The following is an 18,113-nucleotide window of genomic DNA, read 5'->3' on the forward strand; positions in this document are numbered from 1 at the left end:
GATATTTCAAACTTTTTTAACAAATCAAAAACTGAAAAATTGGGCGTGCAAAATTATTCAGCCCCTTTACTTTCAGTGCAGAAAACTCTCTCCAGAAGTTCAGTGAGGATCTCTGAATGATCCAATGTTGACCTAAATGACCAATGATGATAAATACAATCCACCTGTGTGTAATCAAGTCTCCGCATAAATGCACCTGCACTGTGATAGTCTCAGAGGTCCGTTAAAAGCGCAGAGAGCATCATGAAGAACAAGGAACACACCAGGCAGGTCCGAGATACTGTTGTGAAGAAGTTTAAAGCCGGATTTGGATACAAAAAGATTTCCCAAGCTTTAAACATCCCAAGGAGCACTGTGCAAGCAATAATATTGAAATGGAAGGAGTATCAGACCACTGCAAATCTACCAAGACCTGGCCGTCCCTCTAAACTTTCAGCTCATACAAGGAGAAGACTGATCAGAGATGCAGCCAAGAGGCCCATGATCACTCTGGATGAACTGCAGAGATCTACAGCTGAGGTGGGAGACTCTGTCCATAGGACAACAATCAGTCGTATATTGCACAAATCTGGCCTTTATGGAAGTGTGGCAAGAAGAAAGCCATTTCTTAAAGATATCCATAAAAAGTGTTGTTTAAAGTTTGCCACAAGCCACCTGGGAGACACACCAAACATGTGGAAGAAGGTGCTCTGGTCAGATGAAACCAAAATTTAACTTTTTGGCAACAATGCAAAACGTTATGTTTGGCGTAAAAGCAACACAGCTGAACACACCATCCCCACTGTCAAACATGGTGGTGGCAGCATCATGGTTTGGGCCTGCTTTTCTTCAGCAGGGACAGGGAAGATGGTTAAAATTGATGGGAAGATGGATGGAGCCAAATACAGGACCATTCTGGAAGAAAACCTGATGGAGTCTGCAAAAGACCTGAGACTGGGACGGAGATTTGTCTTCCAACAAGACAATGATCCAAAACATAAAGCAAAATCTACAATGGAATGGTTCAAAAATAAACATATCCAGGTGTTAGAATGGCCAAGTCAAAATCCAGACCTGAATCCAATCGAGAATCTGTGGAAAGAACTGAAAACTGCTGTTCACAAATGCTCTCCATCCAACCTCACTGAGCTCGAGCTGTTTTGCAAGGAGGAATGGGAAAAAATGTCAGTCTCTCGATGTGCAAAACTGATAGAGACATACCCCAAGCGACTTACAGCTGTAATCGCAGCAAAAGGTGGCGCTACAAAGTATTAACTTAAGGGGGCTGAATAATTTTGCACGCCCAATTTTTCAGTTTTTGATTTGTTAAAAAAGTTTGAAATATCCAATAAATGTCGTTCCACTTCATGATTGTGTCCCACTTGTTGTTGATTCTTCACAAAAAAATACAGTTTTATATCTTTATGTTTGAAGCCTGAAATGTGGCAATAGGTCGCAAAGTTCAAGGGGGCCGAATACTTTCACAAGGCACTGTATTTATATCTACTGCAGCTAGCTATCTCTATGGATCCTACATTGCAACATGGATATGGGCACTGTAATATGATCCTGATAGGGATATGGATTACTGCCTGTACTGTATATAGCCTAGATATGTGACCCGTTCCAGGAAACTAGGTGTATGTCGGAAGTCCCGACTTCATAGGAGAGCCGTTTGAATGGGGAATTTTTTATTTTTTTTTATCAACATTTTTATCTGGACACTTTCTGTTTACCTGGATTTCTTCCTTATTGTAGGCTACTACTTTCATCACTTTTAATCTTTACTTCTCACTGTTTAGCACATGACCTCACATGTAATCCTTAAAGAGATGGGTTGGGCTGGCTTAAGAAGGTGTGAACAATGCTGAATGGGTGTAGACAAAGGAGAGCTCTCCAGTTGGTACCAAAACATTCAAAGGCCCTTTTCTCAAAAGTGAGTTTACAAGTTTATCAACTTTCAAAGCAGAATTACTTTCCTATTGTTCCTCAAAAATGCGGTGTTTGTTATACCATTTTGTAGCTCTGTGTCTCTACTTTTTACCATTGTAAACAAAAATCTAATTTCTAATAATATCGAATCCAGGTGGTGAGTCACATATGGACTTCCTGTAGTAAGGACAATATAACCTCACTGAGGTGGGTGGACACTAGCACATAAGAGAAGCCCATATCAATCAATATCCCATGCTTGATTTCATTACCTTCTCTCAGAACTGGTCAGGAAAGTACATATCTGCTGTAGAACACTAAACTAGAGAGAGCTGGGAACCAACTGTGCTCCTTCATTATGTTTCATTGTTGAGCAAGGTTAATGACACACAGCTGCTAAAAGTCAACAGCGAACAAAACACACTTGTTTTACAAGGACTTCTTCAAGGACCTGTGATTTGCATTACTCAAGTACGTAACAGGCATTCATCATAATCATTTTGCACTTCCAGGCCCAATGGAAGTTGCTTGAGTGTTGCTGTTATTGTCTCTGTCTATTGATTGGGACAGTGTGTGAATAAAGTGCTTTTCTATTGGTTCTTATAAGGCGGCAACACGAAAAGGAAACAGAACAGGAAACGCATCATCATCCAGCTGCCGGCCAATGGGGGACAGGACTGTCCGGAGGTGTTGGCTCAGGAGAGAGACTGTGAGGTGCCGTCTGTCTGTCTGGGATACAGGTAAGGCTCCATCAGCATCCAAAACCACTCTACTCACTGTGTAGTCTCTCTTGACTAAAGAGGAGTCAAGTTAACTACTATCTTAGAAAAAGGGTGCTATCTGGAACCTAAAATGGTTATTCAACTGTCCCCATAGGAGAACCCTTTGAAGAATCATTTTTGTTTCTAGGTTGAACCCTTTTGAGTTCCATGTATAACTCTTTGCACAGAGAATTGAAATGAAACCCAAAAGGTTTATGCTTGAACCAAAAATGGTTATTCTATGGGGACAGCCAAAGAACCCCTTTGGGACCCTTTTTTCTCTGAGTGTAGACCAAGACTTTGACTCTCAAGATGACTGAGCTGTGTTCTGTTTCTTGTATTGCAGGTGGAAGACACACAAGTGGCGGCGATGCCAGTTGGTTCCCTGGTCCGTGCGTCAGGACAGTCCTGGAGCTGTGGAGACTTGTGGGCCTGGGCTGCAGGCTAGAGGTGAGCAACAAAATATTGCATGCACTAGCTACTCCATTTGATTCTGGGGATGAAGTGTTCAAATCTGTACTGACGGAAATAGTAGAAAAGACACGAAAGACTACCCATAATCTCGTAACTATTGGATACAGGTAGATACAGACACTTCTAAGGGTTCCGACTTGGTCACATTCATACAGTCTTTCAAATACTTTCAAATATTAGAGTTGCGCTTAATTTAACTTGCATGGTACTATGCATGTGACTGAGGAAGTGTGTGGGATTGTTGATGGGATCAAGTGTATCCGTCCGACTCCCTGAAAGAGCGTGTGAGAGGGGAGTGAGGCATCACAGTAACGCCTTGGGCGGCATGCATCTTTCATCTCCTTCTAGATGTTACACTGGGACTCAGAGGAGGATGTGAAGGGTAAATAACCTCTATCCAAACCTCTTCCCTATAGCCGTACCAGGCGTGGATTATTTACATTAAGGTTCAAACACAAAATGTCCATTCCGGTGGATTGCTTTGGGTTGAGCTTCACATAGCGTGGCAAAAATGCATCTATCTGAATTCTATTTACAAAATGGCGACAGTCAGTGAATTGAAGGCAGAAAGTTCCTCTTCCACTCCTTGCACCAGACCTATATTAGCATCTTGAAGATGGTAGAAGGCCATTATCTGATCAGATGATGAGCACTTTTCAACCTTTGTCTTCACACTCCACATTAGGCCCCATTACCTGTAATGGTATATGTGTAGAAATTGATGCAGGTGGAGAGACAATTCAATACAGAGCTCTTACTCCTCCTCACTCAATGCTATCTGGTCTGTTTGGGTGGGAAAGTCAATAGACATTACACTATGTTCAGTTTCATCACTTACCCTTGTTCTCACCTCTGTGTGTGTTTCTAACTGAGAGAACCAGAGACAGAGAGTGCGCATGAAGTTGAACCCTATTCCCTACGTTGTGCACTAATTTGGACTAGATCACTACAGGAAATAGGGTGCAATTTGGAATGCAATGTAGTTAGTCACACCACCTAGCAATGAGTCATTCCAGATCCCACAGTGACAGTACTGTAGGTTAATCATCACTTAAAACACTTTCAGGTCTTGATCACCTGTGATGGGACTGTCGTGTTTACCTCCAAATGCAGCCAGAGTGCATTAGCCAAATGAGATTGGGCCAGCAATAAAAAGTGGCCAACGTGTACCAAAGCTTCCTGCCTCACACCATCCCAACCTCCACCACCACATCATTCTCCTTTCTTTCTTTCTTTCTTTCATTCTTTCTTTCTTTCTTTCTTTCTTTCTTTCTTTCTTTCTTTCTTTCTTTCTTTCTTTCTTTCTTTCTTTCCTTCTTTCTTTCTTTCTTTCTTTCTTTCTATAGCTGTCTCATGCCGGAAGCAAGACGGGGGTCAAGCGGACATGGGAGCATGTCTGAAGTTTGCCAGCTCCATGCCCTCTCTAACCCAGCCCTGCCAGCTCCCATGCCAGGACGACTGCCAGCTAACCACCTGGTCTAAGTTCTCTTCCTGTACACAGGACTGTGTGGGCGTCAAGACCCGCAAGAGGATGCTAGTGGGTGAGTGGACTGGAGTAGGTCGTATCAGTACAGTAAACTAACTAACTTAGTCCTCTTTGTCTCTGGAGGGACATAATGTGACTGGAGTCTGTATTTGGTCACAGCTTGCAAGTACAGTAGAAGTCATCTCTAAATACTGATACAGGCTCACATATTTGAGTTTCTTTCATCCCCTTAATGGTTAAGGTTAGTATGAGGGTTAGATCCTATTTTATCTAATCCTGTAGCTCTGAGCAGCTTTCTACCTAAAGAGACTTAAGTACTTGACATGACTTTGATGTTACGTTTCCAGAGCGAGTGAGACAATATCACTGCTTAGTCAGATGCCGGTATCACAAATCTCATTTGTGACACTCCATGGTAAGTGCCCTCCATGGTATGCCTTGAGATCAGTTGAATGTATAGCCTACAGGATTATATAGGATAAGTCTACAGGACCCTGGGATTCTTCAGATTCTTCAGGATAAGCTCATATTGCTAGAAGTGACTCTTATCGAAACAAACAAATATTTTCACGTGGTCCAAACAAATATGTTCACGTTGCGTTTTCACCTGGTCCAAGATAGTGGAGATAGAGTAAAATATATATGATCATCTCTGTCCTTAATCTGGATCCAGGAAACCGTCTTTTTAAAACGTTCATTTCAATTCTGGCCAGATCATTTGGCAGCCAATGCGGAATGACCTCATTCTGGGCTCTCACCAGTTCAAACGATGACCAGTCGGTATGTGCTGCATATCAGTTTTTATTGATTGCCTGTCCTCCCTTCCTCCCTTCACTCTTCCCAGGAAAGAGCAAAAAGCAAGACCAGTGTAAGAACACCCAGGTATACCCCCTCAGTGAGATCCAGTACTGCCCCTGTAACAAGTACAACGCCCAGCCCATGGGGAACTGGTCGGACTGCATCCTGCCTGAGGGTGGGCGTGTGGAGGGCCAGCCGGGCATGAAGGTCCAGGGGGACATCAAGGAGTGTGGCCAGGGCTACCGCTACCAGGCCATGGTGTGTTACGACCAGGACAACAGGCTGGTGGAGACGTCACGGTGCAACAGCCACGGTGAGTCCTAAACTTCTCACCAACATCCTATGATTGTTCATGTCTATAAGCAGTAAGTCACCTCACTATGTATGATTATGTTATGTTGGTTAGTCTACCTTTGTCATGGTGCAACAGCTACGGTGAGTCAACCTCTACCATCTCTGATTAACTCACTTAAAGTTGTATGCATTAAACATAGCCACTGTGATTCATACAAGGTGTCTGAATTTCCAATGAAAGGCATGCTCAGTGAAATGACATCATCATACACAGTGGGCCACTTCCTGTTCCAGAAAACAACAATGATCAGTGTAGAGAAATACAAGACAATGCAATTGGAAATACTTTGGTTGTGGCCTTTGGAATTCTCATCAATTTGTTACAACCTCTTATTGAATACATTTAGAGAACATTGTTTCGTTGTTCTCTCCATCAAGAGAATAATTAGTCGATCATTTACATATGTGTTCTATTGATTCGGCTCCATTTGACCTAATTTGATGTCAGACTGTTAGTGCAGTTTCTCTCATCTCACTGTCCTTTTCAGCATCCCTTGATTGTAAATTCAAAAGAGAACAAATCAATGTGGTAACGGAGAGGATGCAGGATGCAGTCGCTCCGCCCCCTAGCCCAAATCTGTCAGGGGAACTGTCAGGGAATCAATCACATTTCAATCAATCTCATTTATTTATAAAGCCCTTTTTACACCAGCAGATGTCACAAAGTGCTTATACAGAAACCCAGCCTAAAACCCCAAACAGCAAGCGATGCAGACGTAGAACATCAGATCTGCTTTCTTCCCAAAGTGTTAGCATTCAGGGATACACAGCAGCATCGCCATCCAACCGATGCTGAGAAGAAATGTAGGAATCATAGTGCTGTCGTATCGTCCGTGTTAACCCGAGGAAGACGCAGCGCTTCATCAAAGTGTTTGTTCTCTGTGTAAACCCATGCCTGTGAGTCATAGCTTCACTTGCAGTATGGGGCCTGTGGTGCGGTTGATGGTGTAGAACTGTGACGTCATGAGACGTCACAAGCAATTGCTATTGCTGTACTCTGGCTATTGCTATTGTATGTGTAGCTCTCCAACACCACTGTGCCTTAGACGTCACACTAAGATTTTTTTCCCAGCTTAAGCAACCATAGGAGATCAGGGATGGTGCTATATCTATACACAAGTCACTGGTATTGTAGCTCTATTGCTCCAGCACCACAACCAACCTACCTGATTGGCTCCCACACATGCTATGGATTAAATTATTTTAAAAATTATAATAATTTATTGTATTATCATTACAAACAAAAAAGGAAAATAAGTTATATTAAAAAACATTCAAATACATTAGAAGGTATATGGTTACTTACAGTGCCTTGCAAAAGTATTCATCCCCCTTGGTGTTTTTCCTATTCTGTTGCATTACAACCTGTAATTTAAATGGATTTTATTTTGGATTTCATGTAATGGACATACACAAAATAGTCCAAATTGGTGAAGTGAAAAACAAATTGGTGAAGTGAAAAAAAAAACGGAGAAGTGGTGCGTGCATATGTATTCACCCTCTTTGCTATGAAGCCCCTAAATAAGATCTGGTGCAACCAATTACCTCCAGAAGTCACATAATTAGTTAAATAAAGTCCACCTGTGTGCAGTCTAAGTGTCACATGATCTTTCACATGACCTCAGTAAATATACACCTGTTCTTAAAAGTCCCCGAGTCTGCAACACCACTAAGCAAGGGGCACCACCAAGCAAGCGGCACCATGAAGATCAAGGAGCTCTCCAAACAGGTCAGGGACAAAGTTGTGGAGAAGTACAGATCAGGGTTGGGTTAAAAAAAGATCCAAAACTTATAACATTCCACGGAGCACTATTAAATCCATTATTAAAACATGGAAAGAATATGGTGCCACAACAAACCTGCCAAGAGAGGGCCACCCACCAAAACTCAGGCAAGGAGGGCATTAATCATAGAGGCAACAAAGAGACCAAAAATAACCCTGAACGAGCTGCAGAGCCCCACAGTTAGAGATTGGAGTATCTGTCCAAAGGACCACTTTAAGCCATACACTCCACAGAGCTGGGCTTTATGGAAGAGTGGCCAGAAAAAAAATAAGCAAACACGTTTGGTGTTCGCCCAAAGGCATGTGGGAGACTCCCCAAACATATGGAAGAAGGTACTCTGGTCAGATGAGACTAAAATGTATTTTTTGGGCCCTCAAGGAAAGCACTACATCTGGCTCAAACCCAACACCTCTCATCACCCCGAGAACAATATCCCCATCCCCTGAAAGTTATGCAAGCTCATGTTTTTTTGTCTTTTTTCTTGTTTGTTTCACAATTAAACATATTTTGCATCTTCATAGTGGTAGGCATGTTGTGTAAATCAAATGATACAACCCCCCCCCCCCCCCCCCAAAAAAAAATATATATTTTAATTCCAGGTTGTAAGGCAACAAAATAGGAAAAATGCCAAAGGGGGTGAATACTTTGACAAGCCATTGTATACACTTCTCAAATCAATACGTTTTTCGGCCATCATTAGCATCTTGCCAACTTTTTTCCACCTTTTTCTATATCGGAAAGGGGTTGCCAACATCAAAGCCTAAACTTTAATTTACGCGATCTGACCTAGTCATGATCAGAAACATTTAGCATGCAGTAATGTAGCCAATCAAGTGTAGGCCTGTTATTTTGCTCGATGACGAGACTCGCATGCTTTTAAAAGTATAGATTGCTGTTATTTACTATTGGAATCATGATTTTATTGATTTAACCCTTATTTTACCATGTAAGTTGACTGAAAGCACATTTTAATTTACAGGAACGACCTAGGGAATAGTTACAAGGAAGGGGAAGGTGAATGAATGAGCCAATTGGTAGCTGGGGATGATTAGGTGGCCATGATCACATGAGGCCAGATTGGTCATTTAGCCAGGACACCGGGGTTAACACCCCTACTCTTATGATAAGTGCCATGGGAGTCAGGACACCTTTTTACCGTTCTATCCAAAGACGGTACCCAATAACTGAGGACAATAATGCCTCCTACTGGCCCTCCAACAATGCTCCCAGCAGCATCTGGTCTCCAATCCAGGGACTAACCAGGACTGACCCTGCTTAGCTTCAGTAGCAAGCCAGCGGTGGGATGCAGGGTGGTATACTTTCAATGTAAGACCCTATGCCTGCTCTGTAACAAAGTGAAGTTATAGAGATAAAACATGGATCAAAAAATCATGGGCTTGCCTTGGGCTCTGTTTCAAAATATCACTTTTTTAAATGACAGCTGTTCCACATGTTGCCATGGCGAAAATTGTGTGGGAAATTTTGAGGGGGTATTTATTCTGTTAAATTTCATTATACTGTATTCTTAGCCTGCTATAAAATATATGCGTGTTGACTGTAATCATGATAGCCTAAGCGTGTCTTGTCTGTTTAATGAACAAAATAACTATTGAGTTCAAACTCAAAATATGCCATTCTTTTTTTTTATTAGTCGTATGTTTCTTAGGACCTGCCTACAAACTATTAATAGTGGATTTGTTTGTGATGTGTATATTTAATGGATTGCCGGCATGTGCACTGGAGATAAAAGGCTTACCCCAGCAAGAACGTGGTAAAAAATGGGACTGTATGAATTGGGTTCTAAAAACATTGCCTGTTTTCTTTTACAGACAACATACCATACAGTCTGTCTGTAAACGGTACTATAGTGACAATTTGATTCCCTGCTTTACGTGGGCTTGGCAGGATGGTTCCATGTTAAAACAGAAAACGAGGATGGCTGGAAAGGTTGACAGTGAGTGATCAATGGGTGTGTTCTGGCGTGATGGCCGGGTATTAGTGTGAGTGAGATAGCAGGTTCTGGGAAGCAGTGACCAACAGGCAGACTCTTATTGCCAGTGGCATGACAGTAGTGAGGCGACCACTAATAATATTGAGAGATTGTCTGTCTTACAGTAGCTTCTCTGCTACAGCATACTGTTGGAAAAAATGGTGCTGTATAGAACCGAAAGGGTTCAATAGCTTGTTTCAAAATGGCTCTATATAGAACCACAAAAAAACTCAACAAAATATGCAGTGTATCTGTAGTAGTGTTACTGTATCATAAGAGTGTCTCTAACTTACACAGGTCAGTTCCTCAGGAATTGGATTGATTTGATTTGTCTTTTCATTTTGGTTAACTAGTTGTTTCCAAATGGTTGTTTTTGTGGGTCTTTTTAGGAATAGTAACCAGGTGACTTCCTTAAAATGTAAAGGAAAAAGCCCAAATACAACTGGATTAGGGGGTAATCAATTTGGCCCACATTAATATCCCTCTAATAACGCTGTTAGTCTTTGTTTTGTTTAAATGTCCTAGAGGGAAAATAGACAACACTGTGTTTGTTCTTCTGATCTTATCTACTTCAGCAAGTTCACAAACATACATTTACTAGATGTAAAATAGTCTAAGAACAAAAGAATGCACTCTAAAATTCCTAATTCGCAGTATGTTAATGTATTTCCACTGCTGAGGATCCACGCAGGTTCCTGTGTTTTGAGTCACAACTTGTGACCTTGCTCCAGTAGCAGTAGTAATAACACTCAAAACAGCTAAGACCTCTGACCTCCCTGCTCTTTCAGTGGACACATGAGGCTCAGTAATCCACCCTTGCCCAGATAAAAAGAAACAACAAGCCGAGAGAGAAGCACTCCTGCCAAAACTTCCAAAATCATGACCTCTCTCTCTCTCCCGTCCTCCATCTCTCTCTCTCCATCCATTTCTCTCTCTCTCTCTCTTTCTCTTGCTCTCTCTGCCTCAGTTTCTTTCTCTCTCACTTGCTCTCTCACTTGTTCTTTCTCTCTCCCTCTCTCTGACTCACTTGCCCAGAAAAACAACAGTCTTCTAAATCGCACAACAGGCTGCTGCCCTCTTGTTCCATTGCATTTGCCAAGCTACAGTAAACAGTGTAATAATGCTGTTTGTTGCACAGCGCTGCCATCTCAGTTCTTTATAATCCTCTGTAGCTTTTCATCCGTATCAATAGGAATGTTGGATTTAGCTTGCTGCATCGACAGCTGTGTAAACTGATACAGATACTGCCAGATGATGAAACTATACTGAAGCCTAGTTGTCTCTGTGGTTTCAGGGTATATTGAGGAGGCTTGCATCATCCCCTGTCCGTCTGACTGCAAGCTCAGTGAGTGGTCAAACTGGTCACGATGCAGCAAGTCCTGCGGCAGTGGGGTCAAAGTGCGTTCCAAGTGGCTGAGGGAGAAGCCTTACAACGGTGGTCGACCGTGCCCCAAACTGGACCATGTCAACCAGGTGAGTGGGGGACATTCATCACTCTTGGCCCTGTCTAGAAACAACCACTAGCCCTTACCCCAAAGACATTTGTAGAGATCTGAGAGGATTGGCCAGATTTTTCCCATATGGCTTAAATTGATAAACTCTACTCAGATCTCCACAACTTAGTGTCTAGTCTCTTGGGGGTAGAGGATAACGGATAAGGGTTGTTTCTGGGCAAGACTAGAACATGGTAGAGGGTAGAGGTCTCTGGCTTGTTTTAATGTTTAAATAAAATACTTTGATTTTGATTTAATGCATTAGATTAAAGGAACCATAACAGTGTTCATTTTTTAATGAAGCCAGAGTGGACATCTTTCAGTGTTTCATTTATTAGCTGAGTTAGGGCTTGTACACGTTCACATTTGAGTCATTTAGCTTACAGGAGCATTGAAGGTTAAGTGCCTTGCTCAAGAGCACATCGGCAGATTTGTGCACGTTGTCAGCTTAGGACTTCGAACCAGATACCTTTCCGTTACTAACCCAACACTCTAACTGCTAGGCTACCTGTAAGATTAAGGAAGAGGAAGGAACTGTGAACTCTATGCTCCTACAGAGAAACAAGGGAACATGGTGTACTGCATTCTAATAATCCTATATTTAAACACTCACTGTCTGTTTCCCCGCTATTCTTTTCTTCTTTTCCTTGGTGTATGAACTGACCCCGTCCACAGGCTCAGGTGAGTGACTTGTCACTGCCTTTTCTAGTGTTTTTGTATAGATCAATGTATTTCTTCTTGCCATGGGATGGATAATAGTGTGGGAGTAAATGTAATGAATGAGGTTTGCGCTAGCACAAACCTGCTCTATACTATTTCATCATGTGTTAAAATACACGCATTTTTGCTATGGAATGGATGGTGGTGTGACCGTGGGTGGCTAACTGTGTAGTGGTCTCTCACAAGGTGTATGAGGTGGTGCCCTGTCTCAGTGACTGTGGTCAGTATGTGTGGGTGGCTGAACCCTGGAGTGTCTGGAAGGTCAGCAACGTGGACCTGAAGGAGAACTGTGGAGAAGGAGTGCAGACCAGAAAGGTCAGGTACGGACGATCAGCTCTTATAGGTACAACAGCCTATTTGACTTATTCATTTCAGCTCCTAGTGGACTGAAGGACCGCGAGAGTCTCTCCAACTAACCCTGTTCTGTGACGTTTTCTTAGCTTCATTCATTCAAGGTGATTCCTGCCTTCTTCATCTCGCCTTCATCTCCTCTACAAAAACCAATGATAATTGTATCAGTATTGCTAACCTATCGTCCCCCCTCTGTCCAGGTGTATGCAGAACACTATCAATGGGCCGTCGGACCCTGTGGAGGATTACCTGTGTGACCCAGAGGAGATGCCTCTAGGGGCCAGAGACCGCCAGCTGCCCTGCCCTGAGGACTGTGTCCTGTCTGACTGGGGGGCCTGGAGCAGCTGCTCACTGGTATGGACAGATGCTGACAACCTTGTTGTTTGAGCACCTATTTTATCCCTTTGCAATATTTCCGATATTTTGTGTTTTCTGGGTTTGGTTAGGAGCAAAGAAAAGTCCATCTCAGTAGGTGGACCAGTGCAAGACTATTCTAATCTGTTATATTCTGAGGCTGTGGTGCTGAATACACTCAAAACAAGCGTAGACTGCTTAAAGGGTGAGCTATTACCTGAAATACCTGTTGTGCTACTCACCGTGGATCTCTGTCTCACACCTTAACATATAATAACTGGCCAATCATGCCAAGTCTCCACTTTCTATTTAACCTGTTTCGGCCATATTCCCATGTTCAGAAATGTAATTCACAGCAGAGCTCTTGTCAGCAACTTTCACTTTGGGTTTGCACCAATTTACAGTTTTTTACATTCGCCAGGACCCATTTCTCAATACCTAGTTCAATTCTTCAAATCTCTTCACACAGTTCTCCTAACCAACTTTCAGCTTGGCACAGCATTTCACATCTAAAATGCACTAAAACTACCAAAACACTTCATACATGTCTCAAATCAACACATTTTTCCATAACACAAGCAAAGGTTGTTACCCAACAAGCACACTTTGTCACTCATAAAAAAATGATCTAAAAAACACTAACAACAGGTTAGTTACACAATGTTTTCTTTTGTAAAATGTCTTTACAAAACAAGAATGACACCTCTCTACTGTTTAGAATACACTGCAGTATATATTACAGGAATTAATTTGTATATACACCATCTACCGACACAGATACAGTAGCAATGCTAGTCAACTATGTCTTCTGCATTTGGCCGCAGGTTCTCATCCACACCATCTTACGTCATCTTGGGCAATACACCTGGGAAATAATATTTTGGCATGCCTGGTCCATCCCTGGCAATCTTCTGCAGATATGTCCAGGCATCCAGCATTCATTGCGTCCAGGAGGGACATTTGATTATGTGGATGGTGGTCATAAACCTTCCACCTCCATAAGGAAAATAATTTCTCTATGGGGTTGAGGAATGGAGAGTAAGGTGGGAGGAGAAGTGACAACATCCTGGGATTGGCTGCAAATCACTCTGTGACTGCATGGGAATGGTGAAATGCCACACTGTCCCATATAATTACAAACGTTGGCCGATTTCGCCTCACTGCGACCCTTTCCTCACCTGGCACGACCCTTCCATAGAGGTCATCCAGGAATGAAATGAGACGCTCTGTGTTGTATGGTCCCATTTAGCGGTTTGTGTAACAGCCATCCATCAGAGGATATTGCTGCAGACATTGTGATGTTGGCACCCCTCTGGCCCGGGACATCCACCCACTGTGGCTCTTTTCCTAATCGCATTCCTTCCTCACCGCCGTGTTTTGGCCAACTTGAAACCAGCCTCATCCACAAAGATGAATATGTGGGGCGTTTGCTTGGCTTCAATCTCCATGACTCTCTAAAATAAATCCACAAGGCAACATAAGAGTTAGGCTATTACGGTTGTTTACATTATGCCTAAAAACATGCCATGGTGTGCCTCTGCTCTGTTCGGTTTTGTTCAAAACCAGTTCTGTATTTTATACTCATCTTACCTGGACATATTGGTTCCTGAGTTGCTTGACTCATTCAGAGTTCCTCTCAAAGGGGACAGTGTACAACTGCTTCATCCTGACTTGATGTTGTTTCAGGACTCTAGAAATAGTTGTTATGCTTACATTGTGAATATTTCCAAATGTAATGTTGTCTGTAATGTTGTCTGCCAACGCTCCGAATCTCTGTGAGTTTTATGCCATTGTTTCTGATGACCATATCAACGATTGCAATGAAAATCCTACCTCTCCCACCTGTGGGAGGTAACCGTTGGGTCCTAAGCAGAAATACAAAAACAATTACACATAAGTGGGTTTGGAGGCTTTGCTCAATTTACTTCTGTAATGTGCAGTTCAGTCAGATGCCCTTGCAGAATGCACATCTTCCCTGTTGTTTTGCCGGAAAGATTTGCAGATTTGGCTGCACTCTCAGACCAGCCTCTCTCATTGATAAACCATGATTTATTACATGATCACTTATAGTAGCCATAATCTCATCTGAGACTACAGCTCTTGATCTTCCTCTCAGTCTTCTTCCACCACGCATACGTACTCCCCCCCCCCCCCCCCCTCCCAGCCACTCTTCTTCCACTGTCAACCACTTCTCTATCTCTGTCTGGGTCCATGTTAAAATTACAGTACAGCATTATTCCTAAAATATCCCCTTTTGTATAGATGGTAATGAAATTGAAAGACTAACACCTGGGTAGGTGTTCAACTACAATGGGAATCAGCTGTGGTTGGTCTAATTGTTTTGATAGTATTTCATTTTTTAGATTTTGAGTATATTTTAATAAGGTATTTCTGTATAAATGTAGTCAATTTTGTGTTATGTTAGGTTTTGAACTGAAGTTTAACAGTTTTGAAAAGAGTATGTATGGTTGTGTCTGAGTGAGAAAAGAACTCATGAAATTTGAAAGATGCAGTCATTGAATGCATTTTGTGCCAAAGCAATGAAAAATGAACCACAGTTTAGCCCACATAGACTGCTGTTGTGCTCACTGTGTGAAGAGTTTTGAAAAAGTGACCTAAGTATTGAGCAATGGGTCCTAGCGATTGTAACAACAACAAAAAAAAACTGTAAACGATGGCCATTTGGTACATGTGATTCCCCTGTTGGGTTCTCACCAGTTTAGAATGATGTCATTGGTAAGTGTGATTCTCCTGTTGAGTTCTCACCAGTTTAGAATGATGTCATTGGTAAGTGTGATTCCCCTGTTGGGTTCTCACCAGTTTAGAATGATGTCATTGGTAAGTGTGATTCTCCTGTTGAGTTCTCACCAGTTTAGAATGATGTCATTGGTAAGTGTGATTCCCCTGTTGGGTTCTCACCAGTTTAGAATGATGTCATTGGTAAGTGTGATTCTCCTGTTGAGTTCTCACCAGTTTAGAATGATGTCATTGGTAAGTGTGATTCCCCTGTTGGGTTCTCACCAGTTTAGAATGATGTCATTGGTAAGTGTGATTCCACTGTTGGGTTCTCACCAGTTTAGAATGATGTCATTGGTAAGTGTGATTCTCCTGTTGAGTTCTCACCAGTTTAGAATGATGTCATTGGTAAGTGTGATTCCCCTGTTGGGTTCTCACCAGTTTAGAATGATGTCATTGGTAAGTGTGATTCTCCTGTTGAGTTCTCACCAGTTTAGAATGATGTCATTGGTAAGTGTGATTCCCCTGTTGGACTCTCACCAGTTTAGAATGATGTCATTGGTAAGTGTGATTCTCCTGTTGGGCTCTCACCAGTTTAGAATGATGTCATTTGATAAGTGTGATTCTCCTGTTGGGCTCTCACCAGTTTAGAATGATGTCATTGGTAAGTGTGATTCTCCTGTTGGGCTCTCACCAGTTTAGAATGATGTCATTTGATAAGTGTGATTCTCCTGTTGGACTCTCACCAGTTTAGAATGATGTCATTTGATAAGTGTGATTCTCCTGTTGGGCTCTCACCAGTTTAGAATGATGTCATTTGGTAAGTGTGATTCTCCAGCAAGGCTCTTACTCATTTAGGTGATGTCCATTTGGCATGTGTTATGTTCTTACGGGGCTCTCACCAATTTAGTGTGGTGCTCCGGCAAGGCTTGCACCAATTTAAGTGCTGACTATTCAGTATGTGTTATTATCTGGTGGGAGAATAGCTAGGATTTTTCCTTTGAAATGAATGAAAGAGAGAGGGTGGATGACTTTCAGCAGGGAAGATGATCTCATGCAGCTCTAAATAGCATGCTGTGACCAAGGTATTATTGGAATATCTCTGGTGGAAGGGGGGACCTGTGTGTGTGTATATCTGTGTGTGTGTGCGCGTGTGCGTGTGTGGGAGCGTGTGTGTATGGGAGAGTGCTGTGGAAATGTGTGTCTGTGAAACGTGCATGAAAGTGTGAGCGTGTGTGTGTGTGTGTGTGTGTGTGTGTGTGTGTGTGTGTGTGTGTGTGTGTGTGTGTGTGTGTGTGTGTGTGTGTGTGTGTGTGTGTGTGAGCGTGTGTGTGTGTGTGTGTGTGTGTGTGTGTGTGTGTGAGCGTGTGTGTGTGTGTGAGCGTGTGTGTGTGTGTGTGTGTGTGTGTGTGTGTGTGTGTGTGTGTGTGTGTGTGTGCCCGTGGTAAGCCTCTAGTGGGAAGAGGGGTCAACCGTGTCATGTGCCCTGCCATTGCCCTTCCCAGTTTAATGATCATGGATATGGAATATGTGGCTGTATAAGCAGGTGAAGACAGCACTCCAAATAGAAATGGTCTGAAAACACCTGAATAGACCAATTTATCTTGTAGGGGTTGGTTGGGGAAAATAGACAGAGGTGGAAATAGACAGAGGGTAATGTAGGGGAAAATATATATTCATGGAAAACCTTTTTCAATTTGCTGGTCGGAAAGTGGTAAATTCACTTTTACAGGGTTTCATATTTGGTTCGCATCAAACGTCAAACTGAAAGCGGATTTCCTGACTTGCTTTAGGTCTAGGCCAGGTTATTGTAAAATCATTTTGTGACTACGACTGATGTAGAAAGGGCTTCTTAAATGAATCTGTTTGATTAATTGATTGACTTCTTCTCTGATTTAAGCCATGCAACAAAATCAGCACTCGGGATAGGACAGCATACCCCGTTCGTCAACCTGGAGAGGGAAAGCTGTGCCCCAACACCACAGAGACCGAGCCCTGCAGCCTCAACAGCAACTGCTATCACTACTCCTATAACATCACCGGTAAGGCAAATGTCAGCCTGGATTACTGCATGCGATGGATGGTACCAGAGACGTATATCAATATGGAAATATATGGTTCTGGATGGTAAATACAGTATTGAATGTGATCTTACATCAAGTATATTTAGACCGCATGGCATTTGATATGAATTAAGTGCACTCCAGAGGAAAAGGGGTTGGGAGGTTGGCAGTCTCCTTTTCACCTCACATTTCTTATGCTATTTTGTTTTCTACGCAGATTGGAGCACCTGTCAGCTGAGTGAGAGAGCTGTGTGTGGTAGTGGCATGAAGACACGCATGCTGGACTGTGTACGAAGCGACGGCAAGTCTGTCGACCTCAAGTTCTGTGAAGAGGTCTGTGTTCTTCTCTTTCCATTCCAAAGCTCATTGGTGATTAATGAGAGCGATTCTTCTGTTGTCAGAGTCCAGACAGGGCTCTGACAGGGTTGCCTGGGCGACTTGGAAACAGCGAAGAAGAAGAATCATTCTCCACAAATGGCCAAATAAAGTACTTTTCTTTTTGTTTTCTTGTTTCTTTCAGCTGGGGCTGGACAGGAAGTGGCAGATGAACGCTTCCTGTGTTGTGGAGTGTCCCATCAACTGCCAGCTATCTGATTGGTCACCCTGGTCCGAGTGCACACAAACCTGTGGACTAGCAGGTACGTCACAATATGATTCCGTGTTAAAATGCTGGGAATGCGTTCAAGGCTAATCACATCAAATTCTGAAGGCATAGCCATAAATCAAAGAAATAACAGAGAACTGATTAAGTGGTCCATTCACCTGTCTATTTCACCCATCAATTTTATATTGATCCGTGGATAGTGGGTAGTCTGTGACTAGAAGTCATTTGACTAAT

At 42.6% G+C, this 18,113-nt stretch overlaps 1 protein-coding gene across 1 annotated transcript in view; it reads left to right on the forward strand.

Annotated features, from left to right (window-relative positions):
* Positions 1-18,113, forward strand: part of LOC110489408 (thrombospondin type-1 domain-containing protein 7A) — a 169,279-nt gene that overhangs the window by 110,686 nt on the left and 40,480 nt on the right. Inside the window, exons 10-20 of the mRNA XM_036971022.1 lie at positions 2,519-2,651; positions 3,019-3,122; positions 4,493-4,687; positions 5,477-5,743; positions 10,853-11,031; positions 11,727-11,732; positions 11,958-12,091; positions 12,323-12,476; positions 17,113-17,254; positions 17,493-17,608; positions 17,796-17,913. Of these exons, the coding sequence (XP_036826917.1) occupies positions 2,519-2,651; positions 3,019-3,122; positions 4,493-4,687; positions 5,477-5,743; positions 10,853-11,031; positions 11,727-11,732; positions 11,958-12,091; positions 12,323-12,476; positions 17,113-17,254; positions 17,493-17,608; positions 17,796-17,913 (1,548 nt within the window). The remainder of the gene's footprint in view (positions 1-2,518; positions 2,652-3,018; positions 3,123-4,492; positions 4,688-5,476; positions 5,744-10,852; positions 11,032-11,726; positions 11,733-11,957; positions 12,092-12,322; positions 12,477-17,112; positions 17,255-17,492; positions 17,609-17,795; positions 17,914-18,113) is intronic.

The sequence above is a fragment of the Oncorhynchus mykiss genome, chromosome 32 (genome assembly GCF_013265735.2).
Source record: "Oncorhynchus mykiss isolate Arlee chromosome 32, USDA_OmykA_1.1, whole genome shotgun sequence".
Classification (NCBI taxonomy): domain Eukaryota; kingdom Metazoa; phylum Chordata; class Actinopteri; order Salmoniformes; family Salmonidae; genus Oncorhynchus; species Oncorhynchus mykiss.